The sequence below is a fragment of the Myzus persicae genome, unplaced genomic scaffold (genome assembly GCF_001856785.1).
Source record: "Myzus persicae strain clone G006 unplaced genomic scaffold, MPER_G0061.0, whole genome shotgun sequence".
Classification (NCBI taxonomy): domain Eukaryota; kingdom Metazoa; phylum Arthropoda; class Insecta; order Hemiptera; family Aphididae; genus Myzus; species Myzus persicae.
In genome coordinates this window covers 31,241-54,438 of record NW_019104068.1, presented here as the reverse complement: position 1 = coordinate 54,438, position 23,198 = coordinate 31,241, and the positions used below count along the sequence as shown (strand labels likewise).

At 28.1% G+C, this 23,198-nt stretch overlaps 3 protein-coding genes and 1 pseudogene across 3 annotated transcripts; 2 read left to right on the top strand and 2 right to left on the bottom strand.

The window, feature by feature from the left end:
- The first annotated feature begins 1,605 nt into the window (after positions 1-1,605).
- LOC111038301 lies at positions 1,606-2,037 on the top strand. The gene has a single exon (XM_022321345.1). It carries the CDS (start codon positions 1,606-1,608, stop codon positions 2,035-2,037), a length of 432 nt encoding a protein of 143 aa, XP_022177037.1.
- Positions 2,038-2,244: 207 nt separating this feature from the next.
- On the top strand, positions 2,245-2,848 carry LOC111038300 (general transcription factor II-I repeat domain-containing protein 2-like). Its single transcript, XM_022321344.1, has 3 exons — positions 2,245-2,365; positions 2,434-2,688; positions 2,763-2,848. The coding sequence occupies exons 1-3, from the start codon at positions 2,245-2,247 to the stop codon at positions 2,846-2,848; spliced, it is 462 nt and encodes a 153-aa protein (XP_022177036.1).
- Positions 2,849-16,186: 13,338 nt separating this feature from the next.
- On the bottom strand, positions 16,187-17,948 carry LOC111038303 (annotated as a pseudogene).
- A 2,377-nt stretch (positions 17,949-20,325) lies between these two features.
- LOC111038298 lies at positions 20,326-21,941 on the bottom strand. Its single transcript, XM_022321343.1, has 3 exons — positions 21,770-21,941; positions 21,011-21,091; positions 20,326-20,945 (listed from the first exon to the last, which is right to left on the bottom strand). The coding sequence occupies exons 1-3, from the start codon at positions 21,939-21,941 to the stop codon at positions 20,326-20,328; spliced, it is 873 nt and encodes a 290-aa protein (XP_022177035.1).
- Between the last annotated feature and the right edge of the window lie 1,257 nt (positions 21,942-23,198).

Sequence of the window (23,198 nt, the reverse complement as noted above, 5' to 3'; positions counted from 1 at the left end):
ATTTTTTTTTGATTTGAGATTTTCATAAAATGAATGATAAGTTTTAGGTATAAGACCTTTTTTACATAGAGATAAAAGGTCTTGGATTTTTGCTTCTTCTACACACAGCTGTTCTTTATATGCTCTTATGGGAATTATGCGTTTGTCATAATATCGGCCTCTTTGTCTTTCTTTATAATATATATCTGTATGGAATCTGTTGAACTTAAATTGTACTTTATCTGAATTACATAAGGAAATTCATAATTAACAGACACTTCTTTTATATTATTCCACTTGATTAATGTTTTTTCATCAGAATTTTTCCAGTTCAATTTTTATTCTCAACTAGTGGTTTAAAATCCAAGAAATCATTGTAAGACATTTCAAAAACAGTATAAGGTTCACCTTTTACTTTAGCACATCACAATTTGTACTCTGATCTCCAACATTATTACTTTCTGGTAAATAATCGGGATCTTTGTCACTGTCATCAAAATCATTATCTTCAAACTCAAAATTTTCATCACTACTAATTTGTCCATAAGAATAAAAACTACAAATACTGCTGGTTCCTAAAGACATTGCATCAATGTCATGGTTGTATAGCTGATGACTTTCTGAAATCTGATGGATTTAAGTTATAATTTATAATAATAATATAAACTAATATAAATTATATGCTACTATGCTTCAAAAATTTAAATATATTATAAAATATCAAATAATACTTACTTCCATATTGTTATATTTATTGTTAACTGCTTCCCTCTGAACATAAAATTTAAAAGAAATCAAACAATTTCTTAAATGTACAATAACAAAACTATGAATCGTACCTACTAATTAATAATTATTACAGTCATAATTTATGATAATAATATTATAATATTATGATAATGATTCATAATATCATATTATTATCATAGTTGCTATTAACATCAAGACGAAATTGGAAATTAATTTTAGTTATTTATAAAGAATAAAAATATAAAATATTATAGTACTGTAGGTAGTACCAACCATTAAATAATATTATTAAATATTGACTGTATTAACTATTATTGCATTTAAAAAGACAAACAGTGATAACAATGTTATGATATTAAGTATGTTATAAAATAATAATTATAATATTATTATTATAATATTATAATTATTTTACACGTGGTTAGGTACTACTTCCTTGAAAGAAAAAAACAATCCGAAGAAAAAAGAAGTAACTCAATTTACGTCAATCTTCGATGGTAAAATGTATTTTATGATGACGTAACTCAAGTTCCTTCTTTTTTCTTGGGATTTCACTATTTCCAACTATTTTTAGATCCTGTTTTACTCTGTTCACAATCGTGATACAGTTACTGCCGTTTTCGTAGAAGATAGAGCGAAAAAATGTCTATAACGCCATAGCAGTAACTCAATTTTCGATTTTTTTGAGTTACTGCCTTATTCGTTGCGTATGTCGCTTTGTTGTTCGATGGGGAATTGGTTGTTTTTGAGTGGTGTCCATGGATTTTTTTAATAACTCTGAATTGTCCTGAATGGATGGACTTATATTGTTTTATTTGACCAGATAGAGTAGGTGCCTTGCCTGTTTGTTTGATTTGTAATCAAACAGTGGTTGTTATGAAAGTGTTTAATATCAAACGGCATTATGAGTCACACAAGTCATTTGCCGAAAAATTTCCGTTGGGTGCTGGGCTTCGTAAAACAAAAATTGAAAATCTAAAAATGAAATATAAATCGGCAACTCAAATTTTGAGCCATGCAATGACTGAACAACAGAAATGTGCACAGGCATCTTTACAAATTTCGTGGATACTCGGTAAACATATGAAGCCATTTACAGATGCTGATATTGTTAAAGAATATATGCTTCAATCTGTAAATATACTGTTTGAAAATAAAAAGGAAATTTTCGAAACTTTTCGTCATATCCCAATATCAGCATCCACTAACACGAGAAATACTGAAGTACTGGCCAAAGATAATCACAATCATTTGAAACAAGATCTATCTACTGCTGATTTTTATTCTATAGCCTTGGATGAATCTTGAGATATCACAGATACATCTCAGCTAATAATTCACGTGAGATACTTGAGCAATATCAGTGGGACATTTCACGAAGAGTTATTGACACTTTTGCCGTTATCTGGGACCAGCAAAGGAAATGATTTGTACAATGCTGTAGTATTGTATTTTGAAACAGAAAATTTAAATTTGAAAAAAATTATCTCTGTTACAATCGATGGTGCAAGAGCGATGATTGGCGCTCATCAAGGCTTTGTTCAAAGATTAAGAAATGACCCTAAATGCAACTCTGATCTTTTATCGTACCATTGTATCATTCATCAAAGCGTCCTTTGCTGCAAACTGGATCCGTGTTTGGAAAAAATTATGAAAACAGTAATGAGTATTGTTAATTTTATACTTGCAAAATCTTCACTCCAGCCCAGACACTTCTTCAAGAAAATGATACTCAGTTTGACGATTTATTACTTCATAATAATGTGAGATGGCTGAGCAAAGGCAATGTCTTGGAAAGGTTTTACTTACTGAATGAAATTGAACTATTTTTAATTCAGAGTACACATTTGTCTGCCAAAGACTATCACGAATTTATCAGTGATAATAGTAACATAGCAACTATTGCGTTTTTGACAGATATTTTTCAACACATAAATTCGTTCAACTTGAAACTTCAAGGTAATCAGAAACTAATTAGCCATTTAGTTTCTGAAGTAAATTGTTTTTGTAAAAAATTGACATTTTTTTACAAGATGTTGGTAATGAACATTTACATTTTCCTAACTTGAAAAAAGTTGTTGATAAAAATCACGAGATTATCGATAATAAATCTAATTAAGAGTGTTAACCATGAAGAATTCTTTATAAATATATAGGTAATTGACGAACTTTAAATTTCAATCATCAAAGTTTATGATGTGTATACTTCTCGAAAATGATTATTACTGAATGTATTTTGTTATAATATTATAATATGACATGTCTTTAAATCTACTAACGCTGGACAAAAGGTATAAACGTATAGCTAATTAGTAAATGACAGATGAATATTATAATATTAGGTATGTACTCTATTCAGAACTATTGTGGTCGTCTGTTTGTGGATGAGATTAATCCCACATAAGAGAACGATAAATAGTCAAACCTTATGTTCATCGATAGATAATTTTATGGAGATTCCATTTAAATAGTCGTTGTAACGAATTTCCCAGTAGTTAAATAGATAGCTTTCCAAAACCATAAAAAAACCAAAAAATCACAAAAAATTTGCGTTATCAAATAATTATAGATTGTAAATTCTGATAACGAATTACTAATTAGTGTAACCGCGGTTCAAGTTTTAAATGGTTAACACTTCAAATGCATACAATTTTGAGGTTATGTTGGATTCTTATGTAAATAATAAATTAAACGTTAATATTTTGATTTTTTGAAGTTTTTTTGTCGAATTTATTAAATATTTTACCTTTTTTACTCTTTACTTTTTAAGTATGTTTTATACAATTAATTAATACGGTTACTACTTGTCCTTGTGCGGTAAACAAATTACAAATCTATACAGTTCACCTTTGATGTGATTTTCGTAAGTCATACATAGTTTTTGCTGCTAACCTGCTTGTGTATTTTATTTTAAACTACAGTGTAATTATTTCTAGGTAAAATGTATCGACAAAGAATTAAAACCGTTGCAAAAAACAAGTTAAATTTATGCTATCTACAATCTACAACAATCACATTCAAACCATCATAACTCAAATCATGTAACTATGTAAGTTCTGTAAAGTGTTACAATCTCTATAATGTATTTAGTGGAGGCGTGAATAGCTGTTTACGAGGCAGCTGTCTCATGCAAAAGTGAAGGTGGTGTAGTACTCTCGCACTACACTTGTACACTTAATTATTTAATGACGTGCTTTGACGTCTCGTTGTTGATAGTAGATCAAGTCACAAAAAAAAAAGGTATGTTGAAATAAGTAAGAAAGTCAATGTTATATTATAAGTTAAAAACAGTATGTTTTAATAAAGTAAATTAAAAAAAAAAATAATAACAAAGTAATTTAGTTGCACTTGAATTTTGAGGACAGAACATAAAGTGTCTGCCCGAGAAATTAGTACTGTAAAAATTGGAATGAACTTAGGTATAGCGGCGATGTTGGGGACAAGCCCAACGACTATACTAAGTTCTGTATTAACTGAGACACAAACTAATTCTAAAAAATGCTTTAAACTAATGCTTCCTATATACCCGTGACCCTTATTCGTGGCGTGACCCCGACAAAGTCATCGGATAGGCTTTACGTTTAAAATGTACATATTAGTTGTTTACGCCATATATCCATAATAATCATAATTGTAAAAACATTCGTAATCAATAAAATTATACATTATAAATTCTAAGTATTTGTGACTACGTGGATTTGATCACGTAGGCCATATAAAAAACACGTAAACATGTTAATAAAAATACAATACTATGAAAAGCCTAGTATAAGGAGTAAACACGGTTTACTACAGTGGGTACCTCAATGACTCCAATCTCAAACACCTAGTTGGCTAGACTAGTTTATAATTTATACTCGCATGGTCTCTTAGGGCCTGCTTTTAAAGTCTGGGAAATAATAAGTGTAAAATGTGAATAAAATTGGTATGTGGTGTGGGTATTTATTTAAGGCAGTTGCTTCATAGGAAAAACAGTTTACGCCTCCACTGAATGTATTAGGTACTTATTGGCTCTGATACATCTGAAATAACTTAACAAATACACTACAACGACAATTATTTATCTTACAAAGTTGCAGTCAGGTGTGGATTGAACACCTGAGGTTTTGTTATTGTTTACTGTTACATTTTAATATATTTTAAAGTCCTGGTAAATGGTGATAGAGTTACTAATTGTTAATAAACATTAAAAGTTCACATGTGTATATTGTTATTTATTATTTTTATAGATAATCATAAATAAGTATACTCTATAGGTTCACAACTATAACACAATGATGTTTGCTATATTATATTGGAAAAACTATGTGTTGAGACTATGAATAATGTCGATTGGTTACTATTTTACTAAATTGATTTAAAATATGATGTTGAGCCATTAAATTAATACAATTTTCATAATTATTTAATTATCATAATTGGTTTTTTTTCCAATTTTAGTCAGCAAGATGCAGTAACTGATGTGTGCATGTACCCATTTCATTTAAGAGATTGTTTTGTTTGGAAAAACTTCTTCTGAAAAAAAATGTTTCCACTAACGTTTCCACATGGCGGTTATATCCATAGCGTATGACCGTATAATCGAATCAATAGAGTATGGTATATTATAGTAAACAGTGAAGTAATAATCTCAAAGTGGTAGACTGTAGCTAGGTTCATCAGTGTCCTTAGCCATTTAACATATTTCCGGCCATGTACATTATTTAACCCTCAGCAACCAGTGAATCGCTCACATATAATAAAAATGTATATATAAATTAAAAATTTTTTTTTTAAAAAGTAATAATTATAATATTATTAGGAAAATAATTAACTACACTCATATTTATTTACATACATTTTAATAATAGTTATTAACTGTTTTTGGTAAGATATATGGTACCAACAAAGTTATGGATTTATTACATTTTAATAAACCAAGTACCTACCTATGCAAACATTACTTAACATGGGTTGTTTGTTTAAAATAAATAAAAAAATTAATTAAATAGATAGACCTACTTGGTGTGTAGATAATTGAGATTAATATTAATTATTAGGTATTACTTTTTACTTAATTTCATATAAACCGTAGATGATTTTTATGTACTGTCTTTATAATGGGTCGACAAACTTATATTTTTACATTATTTAAATTCAAATTTGATCTATAAAAACCATAAAATAGATATAGAGACTTCTTGTATACTGGATATTTACAATGGTTAATATAATTTTGTATAATTTTCATAAGTAACAACTTTTCGTAGAATTGATTAATGATTCAATTAAATTAACTTGTCTGTGGTGGTCACAAACAAATAAATAAGTTAAATTATGATTCACTGAACAGTCTGATCACTTACCAGTTCATTTAATTGAAAATACCAATTGAATTTCGAATATATATTTGAGGTTATGTTTTGAATTTCAAGTTTGAAGTTGAAGTACTTTGAACTGTAGTCTGTAAAAGCCAAACGGCTGACATTTAAAATTTAATATTTTATTATTTTCAAACTTTCAAGTTTCAATTTTTCAATTATCAAAGATTCAAATAATAATTTATTTCCAGAGTAGATTGTGGTAAGTAACATGTTGTTATGTTGTTTAATATATTTTGTTTTGTGATTGTGCAATTATTATTTGTATACCTACACACAATATTGACAATATTTATAGTTACACAAAAAAATGTATTGAAAAATAATATAATGCATTATGACAATAACTGGTAACGTCAAGTTTTAATATATCAGCTTAATATTTTTTTTTTGTAAATTACCTACTGTACACACAAATAATCAATATTATGTAAATTTGGACCATCCAAATATATATCTCATAAAGTTTGGTACTTTTTTTAATAAGTTATTGAATATTTTTACTCAAATACTTTACAAAACTGTACATACCTAACATATACATTAATTACAAACTATACAAAATATTACAAATTTACAGTATTTATAAACAATTTTTTTACATTTATTGCACAGCCTCAAAAAGAAGAAGCTCTTCTTCGCCTGTAAGTAAATACATGTTTATTTTTATGTTTTTATATTAATAAAATGGCAATTCAAAAACTGAAAAACGTACCAGGATGTGGCCCAATTTCTTGGGCTATATACCCATCTACTCGATGACCAGCACGCCTTAGAAATGTGAATACACGATTAGGACTTCTATCTGTAGCAAGGTCCTGAAGGAAGTTCCTAATTGCATTAGAGTTTTCAATTCTTGCTCTAGTTGGTACTCCATTTCGAATCTGTATAAAACAAATATTAATATTCTAAATAAAATAACCGATATTTTAGTTTTAGGTAAATAAATCCATGAGGAATTGTATAATGTAATATGGTAATTGATGCACCTACATTTAAATTGTTCTTAGCCTGACGAAATTCAATATACTGCTGGTTTTTTCAGAAGTTGAAACTGAACTGTACCTAATAAATTAAGTTAAATTATTTACTAGAAATACTTACTAATGATATTATTATGTTATTGTGTTTACATTACGATTTATAGTTGTTAACAGGCACGCCCGCAGAGATGCAGCTCAGGGGGGCAAACAAAATTTTTTTTAAATAAAAACAAATTTTACTTTATATAAAATTACACTATTAGTTCTAATATTTATAAGAAAGAACATACTTAATACATTTTAAACAAAAAACCACTTTATTTAATTTAATTTATATCATATTATCATCATATTATTATTATTCAAAAAGTAATGACAATCTCCTTTTGTTTGAAGCAAACAAATTAATTGAATCATCAATTTGTTGATTCAAAAATTGTTTATGATCATACCTTTGGCGGTGTATATTAATCAACCCCAAGCTACTCAGTCTTTCGTTTCCCATCCTATTTCTAATCCAAGTCTTTAAGCGGCGTAAAGTGCTGAAACATAATTAAAAAGTTATTTTAAGTATGAACTTATACACTGAATACAATTTGTAAAAATACTGATGTAAAAACCGTACCTAAACGATCGTTCTACTGAGCAGGAAGTTACAGGTAAAGTAATTGCAATTTGTATAGCTTGGCATACCGCTGGGTAATATGTGGGGTAATCGAGAATATCAACTAATTTCATGGTGGGTTCGACTTCTTTATTTTTCCATAGATCATACCATGACAATGCTTGTTCTTTAAAATTGTCTAGAAGTGAACCATAAAGTGTACAAATAACTTCAATACTTTCTATGAATTTTTGGTCGCTCATTAGTTTCATTTTTTTTTGGGTGTAGGTTGTATAATGTAAATATTTTTAATTTTTCATCTGAAAATCTATCTCTTAGAGACATTATAATTGATTCCAAGTATGGTATAAATAATGATTGTCTAAAATATATCTCAACATCATTAGTTGGATAGTTTTCACGATGTACTTGTTTAATACTACGCCGTGGTAACTTCAACTCCAAATCTATTTTAGAAGCAACTAATTTTACTTCATTAAATATTGTATTGAACCGATTCTCACAATTATTACGGTCTATTTCTAACATTGATAAAAGGACTTGAATATGTTTTGTAGCTTCTTGCAGGTCAACATCTACCGCTTGAAGAAGTGTTGATACAGTTTCAAATTTCGCAGAATATTTTGCCATGATTGATAATATTACAACAAATGTTGGAGTAGTGATTGCAGTAAGCATTTCATAGCTTCGTTGTCTAGTTTTGTTGTTGAAATTATTGGATTTTGATATTTCTTCCAAGCCTTTAACAATTGTTACATATTGGTCCTTAAATTGTCTGATACTTTTATGTTTTTCAACGAACCTTGTTTCACATAATTTTGTCAAATGACTCCCTACAATATTTCTACGAAGTGCACTATCTCTAACAAATGTAGTAACTTCTTTTATTTTCCCTATACAATTTCTAACTTCAGCAAGAGAATTCAAATCATTTATTACCAAATTTAAACGATGACTAGCGCAATGGAAAAAATTAGCCATGGGATACACATTATTAATTCTTTTTTGTACTCCAGATATATGGCCAGCCATCGTAGCACATCCATCGTACCCCTGTCCAACACATTTATTCATGTCAATGTTTAGGTTAGTACATGCTTCTAATATTGTTTGAGTAATAGATGAAGCATCAAACTCTTTTAAGGGGAAAAACCCTAAAAATTCTTCATGCAAATTTGTGTTATCCAGATATCTTACACAAATTGATAACTGCTCAGTACCATTAATGTCAGCCGTTTCATCAACAATTAATGAAAAACAAAATGCTTGCATAGCTTCATTAGTAATCACTGATCTTAAACTAGAAGATAAACATTCTAATAATTCATTTTGCACACGATGTGATATATATAATGCATTTTTATTGGATTTTTCTAAATGGGTTTTTAAAGTCAAATCACCAGCATCAACTCTGAATTGTAATAAGTCATTAAATACTGCAGTGTGTATCTCCCCGAATCAGTAAATTATGTATTGCACAAAATAGAAGTGAAGAAATTATTGGTTTTAATTTATTTCTATTTTGTTCAATTTTATTTTTATAACAAGAATCTAATACCTGGTCAATGCCACAATTTGTTTTTTTCATATCTTTAAAATCTTTGGATCGTATGAAAGATTCAATATGCCATTTATTTTTCTCATGTTGATTAGCCTTTTCTATAAATTTTTTATGATTTACTAATGAGCTAGTTATAAAAGATCCAAAGCATGAACCGTGTGTCACACGAGGCCGAAAGAGAACACACGTAAGGCAAAGAGCTCCTTTCAATAACTCTGAATAAACTAACCATGGGTATTGTGAAAACCATTTAAACAAAAATGGACGTTTACTGTCTTCAACATCATTTTTAAAATTGTAATGTTTACTAGGCATCCATGGATTAGTTAAAAGATCAAACTTTTTATCTTCAGAAATTTGTGAATAAGTTTCTATAAAATGTCCTAAATCGTTGTTGGAAAGCACATTGGTGTGGTCTACAGAAATTAATGCAGGATCAGTTACGCATTCTTCTATGAGTACTTTATCTTTGTCATCAATCATAGCAAGTGACTTCTATAAAACCATAATAAATACATTTAATGCTTATTACAACTAAATTAGTAAAATAAAAATATAATCAAAGAATTTTGAGTTTATTTTTAAATTTATACATACATTATTTATTAGTAAATACCTAGTTATATTTTATATTCATATAACAAATTATTTAAAATACATCCTATTTGTTATTTAAGTAGATAGTATACAATTCTATTGCATTATTATATTAATTCATTTTTGATAAAATGTTAACAATAAATTAAATAAAAGTAATCAAATACAAGAAACTCAATTTGTATTTTACTACACACAGATACACTAAACTTACTTCTTTAAAATTAGCTACAACATCGGTCTGGTCAGAAACAAATTCAGGGTCATCTACACATTCTTCTACTTCATGATGATCAATTGCAGCAAGTGACTGCTATAAAAACAACATAAAATAAATACAGTATTAGATACTTACTACTACTTATTACTACAATTAAATGAGTAAAATAAAAATATGTTAAAAGAAAGAGTCTTATACACCCTTACCTTTAAATAATTAAAAAGTCTACGTTATAATATAATCTAAAATCTTTGTAAAATAAAAATAATAGTAAATCTTACCTGTTTTCCTGAAATGTCATTATTTTGAACAACGTCGTCGTCAAGTTTTCGTTTTTTAATAGTTTTTGTTGATGTTGAGGTAGTCGAGCTGAAGTATTTCAAAATATTGTTTTTTGATTCTTTGCTCATTTTATGTGCGGTGGTAAACAGATTATAAGACAAATTGAAAGCACTGCTACAGAGAATAGAGTACAGACTGACTGCGCAGACATTTCAATAGGTCAATTATGAAAAATGCTATCGAAAGGAAATGTGAACATATATTGGGAATTATAATTTGTAAGATATCGATATCGCAATCGCAGAAACCGCTAATCGGTTTTAATATTATATTATCTGTAATTCTGTCGTAAACGTCGTACATTATACGATATAATTTATAATCCCGTTTGCTTTATTGCTTTCCAAGTATTTTGATTTGATTATTATAATATTATGTTTTTCATACACGATTTCGGCAATTACGCCTAACCAGCCAAAAGTATTGAAAATAATCGTAATGTCTTTTATTGCGATTAAATACCTCCTATATGACTTGTTAGATACAAGGATTGTCAAATAGTCGCTCAAGATCAACTTTATGTAAAAAAACTTCCAATTTCGTAAGCGACACGAAAAATCTCAGGGGGGGGCAATGGCCCCCACTGGCCTCTCCCTCCGGGCGTCCTTGGTTGTTAATTGATACTAAGATAATATAAGCTTCTAAGGTTATCTAGGATCAATATGGACAGGGGCGGACTGAGCACCTGAAGGCCCAGGTGGCAAAATATTTTATAAGATATTAAAACATCAATAGATAAATGTACTTACATTTTTATTATTCCTTATTATTAGTCAAATTATTATAAATGTTATATTATTTAAAAAAAAAAAAATTACAAAATTAATAAGTATTTTTTAATACATAAATATGTTAAATTATTTAAGAAATGAGTAAATTACTTAATACAGTGGAACTTCTTCCTATTGTATCTATAATTTTATTTGTAGTTGGAATAACATCAGATTCTACACTAATTAACATTAAAGACTCTAATAATTCTTCCTTCATTGTACTTCTAAGTCTGGTTTTTATTATTTTTAATTTTGAAAATGCACGTTCGCAATTCACTTGTGTGCAGGATAGAGTGAGAATATATTTATATGCCAAATATAAGTTTGTAAATGATGATGTATGTAAATTATATTTATATATAAATTCTAATAAATGTGAGGGGCAACTATAACAGTCAACTTTATTTTCAGTATATTGACAAGAATTTTCAAATATATCATCACTTGATTCTGCAGAATTTTCAGAAGTATTTTCAGTATTTATAGTATTATTTGTTATACTTTTAATACAATTTTGATTATAAAATGATATAAATTGTAGTAACTCTTCTTTCAATGTGTTTCCAGATTCAATATTTGATTTTTGAGCAATAAATGTCAAATTTTCATCATTAATTAATAAAGGATTTTTTGCAAAGTCTTTAAAACGTTTTGGGTTTAATATACTTAATACATCATAGAGTTTTTCATTTTTCTCAAATCTATTTTCAAACGTGGTAATAAGTACATCATAAATTCTTCGATGTGTATTTACTTTAAAATATTCTACATTCGAAATATTTCTGATATCGTCTGATGCCAGCTCACCAGGCATTTTTTTAATTTTTGTTCTTCGTTTATCTGGAAACGTTTCTTCAATGACTATATTAAGCTTTTTAATATGTTCAGAATTATTTTTACTAGATATAAAATTCATGGTTTTTTCAACAATTAAATCATATTTAGAAGAACCTTTTTTGAGGTCGCTTAATAAAGACTTAATTAAATTAATGACAGTAATAAAATCTAATTCTTTTGATTGGAGATATTTTGATGCTGGAGTGGTATAATGGAAAATTTCGAGAAATATAAATGAAGTTAGTATATATTCAAAAGATGTCAATTTTTCTAACAAGAATCTGGCATCTGAAGATGTATTAGAATCTATAGATGAATCAGTGTCAAGAAAATGCAGAGATTCAACTAAAACATTATATCGATCACTCGTTTCACCAGACACAAACCAAGAACCAAATATGCATTTTAATGCGGCATCTTTACTATTCCATCTTGTAGTTCCTAACTTTTGAAGTTTTCTTAATTTATCATTTCCAGTTTGATCTTTTGAAAGATAATTTTTCCAAATTCCAGTTCTTTTGTATGAATCAGAAAAAAAAACTGCAGTTTTCTGTAGTAAGTTGAAAAGATCTTGAGCAGATTTACAACATGAAGTAGCGTCTGTTACTATTAGATTTAATACATGTGCATGGCAATGTGTATAAATTGATTCGGGTGTAACTGTTTTTAAATGAGCTTGAAGACCATTATAAGAACCACTCATATTGGCAGCACCATCAAATGATTCCCCAATTAGTTTTGTTAGAGGGATATTCAATGTATCTAATTCTTTTTTCACAATATTATATAATTCTTCACCAGTTCCAGAGGTTGACTCTACTAAAGCAATCATTCTCTCAATTATTTTACCATTCAAAACATATCTTATACAAATACACAATTGATCCATTACCGACGTATCCTGAGAAGAATCAACTTCTAATGAATACTGCCCCGCCAATAAAACTTCTTCTGAGATATGTTTCTTTATTAAATTACCAGTTATAGAAATAATTTTATTTAAAAATGTTTTTGATAGAAATGTTACACATGAACCACGTCCAAATTGTTTTTTTTCTTTTTTTAATAAACTTTTTTTAATTGAATTATTTAAATGTGTTTGCAATACCGGGTCATATTTTGCTACAAGTTTCACAATTTCTAAAAAGTTCTCTTGTTTTAAATTTAAACTTAAATTATAAGCGGCTTCATTTCTCTTACTTCTAAATGCCAAACCTTGTTTACCGATTAATAAAGAAATATCTATAATTCTAGTTACAATTTCTCTATTTAATTCTACACTTTTTTGGCGATGACTTAATAGCGCATTAGTAATTGTATGTCCAGATGTAATATTAAGGTATGCCTTACAGGCGTCGTCATGAGGTACAGAACTTTCGTGTTTTTCTAATTGACTATAAAGATGTTTCAAATTTATTTCGATTCCATCTATAAATGGAGTACTACCCGGACGAGTAAACCCCATACATAAAGAACAATGAATTTTTCTAGTTATTGAATTATAAGAAACCCATTTTCGATTCACGAAATTATCATTTGGCATTTTTCTATAATATACTTTATTAATATTAAAGGGTATATTTATCTGAGGTTGACATGGATGTGCGTCAACAAAAGCAACTTTAGCTTGATGGTGACTACTAAATATAGGAGGAATAAAAAGACTAATTTTCGAATCGGTTTCAATTAGTTTTTTTGTACTTTTTTTTTCAGACTCGGATTCAGATGATGAAAAAATGTCATTGTCATTAATTATTACGTTTGATTGATCTTGTTCACTTGATCTACTTAAAATAGGAAATATATATGATGATTTAATAGTATTTTCTGAGGTTACATTGGATCGAAGTTCATTATTATCATTGGCCGATTTTTCAATTGGATTTGGTTGATCAGTAATATCGGTGACATTTTCATTTTGATTTTTATTAGAAGAATATTTTGAAAAAAAGTCTAACTTACGTTGTTTACTATCTGACCTAGCTGCAGATAATAATGCTGCCCGCTTTTCAATTTTTTTTTGAAAACCACTTTTTTGTTTTATTTTATTATCCATTTTAAATTGTGTCCCTGTAAATGTAAATACTATATTTTAGGGGAAAAAAATAAATATTGTTTTAAATTATACTAATTAAATTTATATTATAATTTGTTAAAAAAATAATTAGTCATTATTGTAATAACTATTATTGTATAAATGTATACGAGTACGAAAATTGTCTTCATAGTTCATAGTCTTGTTTATACCTAACATTTAAGATATTATTTGATTTTAAAAACAAAAATTGATAAAAATTTATTGACACGGACAAATTTAGAGAGATATTCTATATAATTGGTTATAAAGTTATTAGTTCTGTCTTTTCTTGTTGACAATTTATAAGAATTTTAGAATAATTATTAAATTATTATTATTTATTATGAATATAAATAATAATGTATAAGAACCGAAACATACACAAAAATTTAATAAATTAAATGTGCGATAAAATTAAAGTAAATAATTTTATTGAAATATTATATATTTAAATGTTTATGAAGTATTTTACAATTATAAATGATTAGGATTAAACTAATATTATAAAATAGATTAAACTGAATATTTACCTGTATGGCTGTATATAATATTATGTGTGTAATATTATATTATTTTGATGCGATTTACATAGGTATGTAAAGAGTAACAGTGCAACACAACAGAGTAATGACTATTACACTGTGTCCTACGTGAGCGCGGCGAACGCGGCATATGCGGTGCGATGCGAGCGAATATTATTCAAACTTATAAAAATAGATAGGATTGTCCATCGTATGCGATAAACGCGGCGCATGGTTTAATTATCAAATTGTTTTATTTTTCGCCGTACGTTTAAGCGAATAATGAATAAAACGTTCTGCACAGGTGAGTTGATAATATTAATATATTATTGACATACAATATTCGCCGCGCTCGCGTAGGACATGATTACGGGCGGCGAATGCGGGCAATGCGGCTAACGCGAATTCGTACGCATCAATCGCAAATTCGCGTTCGCAGGTCTTACGTAGGACACAGCGTTAAAGTATGGTTGTATTTGTATGACAACGGATTATAATTTAATATTTATAAATATTTAATGTTTATTCTGTTGACTGTTTCGTAAATTCAATATCTTCCCTAATAATAGTCTTCTATTAAATGTTATTTATAAAAATTTCTTATCGTTATCGACATCCGTTCCACAATTAGTTGTTATTCCTAATTTCCCAAACAACCTATAGGCTATAATTTACTATAATTATTATTATATTATTTATAGTTACATAGAATATAGAATTATATTTTTCATTATTTACACTTTACAGTTGAAATAATAAATAGCGAAAGGTATAATCCATATAATAATATTGCTATAAAAAAAAAATATAATTAAATAGGTACATTAAATTGTTGAAAATGAAAGGCCCAAGTACAAAAATTTCTAGGGGGCCTGGGCGGGTAATGCCACCTTCCCCCCCAGCCAGTCCGCCCCTGAATATGGATGTACACTAAACATAAAATCTAGTTATTTTATTGTAAATCTTACAATTTACCAAAATAAATCTTATAAAACATATACCATAAATTATTAAGATTAAAATAAATGTATTTATCGCTTAAAAGTTCTCAATGTTGATCGGTGGTTAACACAAACATCATATTCACATATAGTGCTTATCTGTAACTGCAGTATTCTGTATGTATAATATACTTACCTGAGACACTAACATAAAGCTTTAATTGAAGTTCAACATAGCAATGTATCGTGCAATATATTTTAGGTATAACAAAACATATATAAGTTACAAGTAACGATTTATTCTTTCTTTTATTTTCTATACAAAAAAAAAAAATTTAATTAAGAATTTCTCATTGTTAGTCAATTAAATAATACTATTATTATATTTTAAAACTGTTACCTAGCCAAATAGTTGTATTCTGTATTGATCACTTCTAAAATTTTCTCAGCGCTGATACATAAGTGTTGGTGGTTAACATATACATCATACATATATAGTGCTTACCTGTATCTATTCTGTGTGTATAATACCTGAGACACAAACATATAGCTTTGGTTAGAGTTAAACATGGATTTTATCGTGCAACATTTAGAAACAACAACATAATATACAAGCTTCATCAATGTATAACTTTTCTCTCCTTTTCTATAAAACAAAAAAAAAATCATAAATTACTTAGGTTTTGTTAGTCACTTAAAAAAATAATACTTATATAGTATTAAATATTATAAAACAATTCGCTACACCAAACAAATTATTTAAAAAAATATTAAATTATACTTAGAAACTCCCAAACTTTGGGATGAGGCTTTATCAGCCTCAGCAGCGATGCATGGTAGCTTTCTACATAGTTGTTTGTCCTAATGTCCTGGTTCAACACTGTTACAGTTGCTGGTCCCATTGTTATAAACCAATATCCCCAAATGTAATTAAACATAAATTGGTTTAATTGCAATGCCAAATATGGGAATTGGTTTACATACTCAACAATGCTATTAAAACCATCCTCCAATGAAGGTAAAACATCACCAATTTGTGTAGCTGGTAAGTATAGTAATGCTAAAATCTGAATGTAAAAACAAAATAAAAATATATTAATTAGTTACTGTAATTTGTGTATTGATAATGTGGTTAGGGTAAGGTCTAAAGATTAAATTAAAAATAATGAATGATATATAAAACTATAGGTTATTCTATAGACAAATTTTAGTTATTATACATTATAATAATTTTTATTCATTTTTACAAATTACCATTCGAAGCACACGAGCAGCATTATTGTCAGCTTTGAATAATTGAAATAAGTTGCTCCTCTTATTTCTGGCATATCTTATTACTGCCTGACATATATTATTAATTATTAATTACGTACTATTAATTTTAATAGATTCAGTGGAAGGTGTTTGCTATTTACTTGACAGTAATGAAAGTAACACCCTTGGTATTTACTTTCTGGAAAAACTAAATTTACTGCATTGATTAGCCCTTGCTCAAAATCAGTAATAATTGTGAGCTGATTATAACATAATGGAAGCACATTTCTTATGTAATGAAGTAATTCAACATAAATTTGTTGAGTTTTTCCAATTAGAAGGGCATGACCTAAAGGGAAGTTCTGGAACAAGATAATGTATTACATTATTCTATAGAATATATTATGTCATTGTAAGTATTTACAATATTCTATTTCCATAAAATAATTGTCATTAAATATATTAGTATTTGTTGAATTAACAGGATATACTATAACGTTTTAACAATGAGTAGTGGAATAAAATATTAATTTAAATAATATGGATATTATTATTATTATTACTTAATTTGAGTCATACTAAATTATTATGCTAGTCATAATAAATTAATATACTACCCAGTACACTACACACATATATTGAAACTTACAACATCCTTAAATACAACTTGAAAATAAAATAATTGATAGGCGTCATTTTCTAAAAATTTTGGTACTGTCTTAAATGTGCCATCGCACCCTGCTACTCGGACCTAAAAATCCATAACAATAATTCATTAAATAACATTCATATACATAATTGATTTATTGTGACCAACATTTCTCAAATCTGGTGCAATTGCATTTATATTGGCTACATTACAAAAAATCACTCCACTCACGGTTCCCTCTACCAGCTATGGACCTTGATAAAACCTATTAAAATGGTTTGTTTTAATTCTTTTCTTATGTTTTTTGTTTAATAAATGAAAATAATTAATATTTTTTAACCGGTTAGGAGGATTCTGTAGTGTCATTGCAAAACATTCAATTTCTGCAGCCGTCAACAAATCGTGCAAGTTTGCCATGTTTCGTGGTGTCGGAGGGAAAAACGTACGTCTTAAACACCGCATCCTATCATAACTCTGTACAAACGTATAGTTCTCTGCAGCCTCTGGAAAGCTAATTCATACATCATATCAAAAACAAGTAAATAAGGATATCAAAACTAACCATCACCTATGCATAGTTGCATACCTTTTGTAAACTGTACAAAAAAAACTTACAAAATAAGCAAAAAACTAGTTTATAGGTAGGTACTAACTTTGCAATTGTTTGCATATAAATTCCACGTGGAGTATATGAGTTTATTTTTTTTTCTAAAGCTCTCTCAGTTATCTCCTGTCGAAGCAGTGGAATATTGAGGTTGAACTCTCTGACACCCAGTGTCGGCCTGGGATCTAAAGGGCCCATGAGGCAATTTTTTCAAAGGGCCTCTCAAAAATACCCCTTTAACTTTTTTGTTAACAGCTTTCACTGTAGTAAAAATGTTAAAAATGTTAAAAATATCTATATTTATACAATATGTAACCACAAAATGTGATATGCATAAAAATTAATTAAATAACTTGACAGAACTAGAATGTTATATAGTTCAATTTATATTAGTAGTCCTTTTAATAAACTTAATGAGTTAGCCACATTGTCAATCAATTTTTCTCGGTCGATTTCTATATCTTTTTCTACAGCCATCATCATTAATGGACCCAAATTTTCTTGTCTTATAGTTGATCGTAATTTTGTTTTTATAATCTTTAGTTTTGAAAAAACTCTCTAGCATGAAACTTGTGTAGATGGACAAAATAGATTTGATTGAAATGATAATTCTCGAATAATCACAAAAGCACAATAAATACAATTTCTGCATTTATTACAATCAGGTTTTTTTGTTACTTCATCTCCACTCTCAGTATCATCAGATGATTCAGTTTGAGTATTTGTATTATTTTTGTAATTTAAATCACTAAAAGATAAATCTGGTAGGAAATTTTTAAATTGAGAAGCAAATTGTTTTAGCTCCAAGCATATTACTTGTCTGTCTACTCCTGCCAATTCACAAATGGTTTTTAAAGCATCACTATGTTTTATTGACTCAATGTTGGAAAACGATTTTGGGTCTAACCAATTGCAGTCTCTGAGTAAATTTTAATTTGGAACAAATCTTTTTTCAATACTATTAAGTATGGTATCCAAAATGTTAAAAGAATTTAGTTTGAATTTTTCAAATGAACTAACACTTCTGGATTCATCTTGACAACTTTCACCAGGTAATATTTTTTTTTTAGAAATTCTCTTTTGAGGAAAATCATCTTGAATATCAATTAAGTTTTCATTAAAGTAGTGATTGTTAACTGTCTCTGCAAAATGTTTGCATTTTTTCAACAAAGACATTACATAATTATTATTTCTTTTTTTAATACTTCTTTTTTCATGGTATCTATCATTTTCCAAGCTTGCAAATAATTGATGGATTTGGATTGTAAATATTTTGAAACAGGGCTGGTGATAGTATAAATATCAATCAATAAAGTTGCCACACAAATCATTTCAAACTTTGACCAATTATTAATGAGACATCTTGCCGTATATTTTGTTTTTGTATTAAAATTTCCTTTGCAAATTGCTAAAAGAAAATCAAAAAATATAATAAACTTACTATTTTCAATTTTAAAATGATCTACTAATAATATGTTATCCATAATTGATGTTATTGCCTTATCTTTACTCCACCATCGTGTGGCGCCAATTTTTTGTAATCTATGAAGTTTATTATGAGCTTGATTTTTATTTCCAGTAATTGAGGTCCAAATTGACATTCTCTTATGAGAATCTGATAAAAATACTGAAGATTGTTCAACGAGTCCAAATAAGTCTTCTGCGGGTAATATATTTAGTACACTCAGTCATAACTAAGTTAAGAACATGACCCATGCAATGAGTATATACAATAGGTATTAGAATTATGATTTTTTAAGTGTGCTTGTAACCCATTGTATACTCCCTTCATGTTAAAAGCACCATCAAATGAACAGGCAATTACATCACTCAGTGATAAATCAAGTTTTAGCAGTTCTTTTTCTAATAGGTTAAAAAGCCCTAAGCCAGATGAATCACTACATACTATTAAACTTAACAATCTTTCTTGAACTATACCATTGTAAATATAGCGAACACAGATTGCAAGTTGATCCAATACGCTTATGTCTTGAGTGCTATCTATCATAATACTGAATTTTCGAGATTCTTTGATTTCATTGACTATACTATTTTGAATGGATTGTCCAATTGGTATAATTAATTTTTCATTTATGAAATGTTTGGACAAAAATGTTAATAAAGATCCGCGGCCCTTTTTTGATTTGTTTTTTTCACTATTTTCAATCGAGATACCAACATGTTGTTTTAAAATAGAATCATAGTTGGAGACTAACTTGACCAATTCCAAAAAATTTCCATGATTACCATTTTCATTTAATGAATATATAACCTTCCTGTTTACCTCGATAAGGAATTCCTTTTCGGCCAATGAATAGTATTATAGAAATTAAACGGTCTAACACTTTTCTTTTAGTTTCCACCTCTTTAGCTCTTTTGGACATTAAATCGTAGTTCATTATATAGTCAATATGTTTATTTAAATTAAATCGAACAGCTGAAGAAGACGAATTTTGATGATATAATGAATTTTCATGTCTGTCAATATTAATATACAAGCTTTTCCGTTTTTTTATATCTGCAATGTAACCCGTAATAAATTTAGATTCCTTCGTCTCAAGATTTAACCGCTCTCCATATGCCATACAGTTAGAACAGTACAAAGAATTATTCTCTAAACAATATGATATCCACTTTCTTTGGACAACTTCGCCATTAATTAAATGCTTATAATAAATTCTTTTGAAATCGAGTTTTCCTTTACCAGTTTTTACAAAGGGCTGAATGGGATGATAACTGAAAAATTTATTTTTTATTGAAATAGAATCATTATGAGATGGCTGAATAAATCTTGTCATGGTAATAACTTCAGGTACTTTGTTGTCTAACTGAGAAGAACATTCTATAACAGAATTTTGAAGACATTCTTTTTCTTAATAATAATAATTAAATTAGGGCTTATTACAAAAATATTAAAATTTGTTATAATAAAATTACCATATAAATCATTTTCTTTTCCAATTTGAGAAGCAATAACAGGTTCACATTCAATAACAGAATTTTGAGGACATTCTTTTTCTAAATAATAATAAATAAATTAGCGTTTATTACAAAAATATTAAAATTTGTTATGATAAATTACCATATATTAAATCATTTTCTTTTTCAATTTGAGAATCAGCAATAGGTTCAGATTCAATAACAGAATTTTGAAGACATTCTTTTTCTAAATAATAATAATAAAATTAAGGCTTATTACAAAAATATTAAAATATTTTGTAATTGTACTTAAATTAACTGTATTATTGGGTCTCGCCTAGTTTTATTCTAATAAATAAGTTATTATTATCATTATTAATTTGTTATAATAAAATTACCAGATATAGTATTTTCTTTTTCATTTTGAGAATCAGTTATAGGTTATAATAAATAGAATATGCAGCTCTAAAATTTTCTTAGCGTATGCACTGCATTTACTAGGTAAAATATTTAATTAGGTACATATTATTATAAATTGTAAAGTAAATCAAGAAAATGTGGTACAGAAAATGAATTCATCATGTTTTAAAAATTCTGAATTATTTAAATAAATAAGCAACAAATTTGAGAAAAATAACTGTCTATGCTAGCCTTGAACCTCCCTGTAGAACCATCACTGGTCATTAACCTAGACAGTCCATAGCCAACATTTGTATTAGTAAATATCCATTAAATATATGTAAAGAGTACTTATATTAAAATTTACATATATCTTACGTTCAATAACATTTTCCATTGGCAAGTTTTCCGTACTTGAACTTGGTTGATTTAATCCTGCCATAAAAAACTGAATTTTTTGTTGGCCAGGCGATAATCCACATTCGATTAGTTCGCTTTTTCTTTTTGCTGGACGTTTTGCAGCACCAGATAAAAATTTTCGTTTATACATTATTTTGTTTTAACAATAAACAGTCAAAATACAATTTAAATAAACTAAATTAATTAATTAAAAATATACAATATCAAAAGATAATATTACAATAAAATCAAGTGACTTGATTATATAATTTAATTATTTATGAATACATTCATAATAATAAAAAAATACATGTATTATTTTCAACACTGCGATTTTGTCGCACTAGCCATAAAGCACAGACTACTAGACGTCTAGACTAGACTATATGAAAAAAATTCACACTGTCAACTGTTCGACAACAATTTCTAATCAGGGAATCGAAAAACTCCCCGTTTATACACGGGTTCTAAAAATAAATTATCAGTAATGTTTATAATATGTTTGGGTGACGCGGCTGTAATCAAAGGCTTAGGTATCAGCACGCGCCACGCAGTACGCACACGATCGGTAAATGTACGTTCGATCACAAACTTGTATTTAAACATTTTCAACAAATGAAATAAGGCCTCATCTTGAAAAATACAGGTCGGGACCTCGGAGGCGATCGCCTCCTAGCCGCCTGCGCCAGGCCGACACTGCTGACACCATGACAATGGCGCTTTGACAGTGTCAACCTATCATCGTTGCGGTCCGGAGATATATGAGCAGTTGCATGGCACTGTTCTTCCAATTTTTTTTCGTAACATGACAAGTAACTAAAATGTATGATTATAATTTAATATACTTTTGTTTAATAATACATTTTATAGTTAATACTCACATTTTAGTATCTGTTACTTTATTCTTATAATACATGAACCCAAGATTATCTCTTATAATTTCTGTGCCTCTTTGAATGCCTAGAACTACAGTGTAGGACTGTGGTCTTACTACAGCAACCGGAAGCAGAGGTTCTAATATTAACAATTAAAAATAACATGTTACCTTAGAAGCATACTAAATGGCCATCCGGAATCCATATCATGAATAGGTTATAAAACTTCTGTACCAGTGGTTTAATGGTTTAATCAAAGAAAAATACTTACAATCAGGGGCTGTATTTAAGATGTCGCTGTTGGCAACAATATTTTTGCGCTACTGGCTTTGGAAATATTTTCTTATCTCAGTATTTTTACTCAATTATTATTACTCACACAAAATCAAAAATAAGTGTCTTATAATTAATTAAATATAATTGTAAATTATAATATATAACAAACTTTTATAGAAGACTAAACTGTATTATTATATTCTATACTAGCTATTCCGCCCATAAATTATATTTGTAAAAAATGTATATACCACATT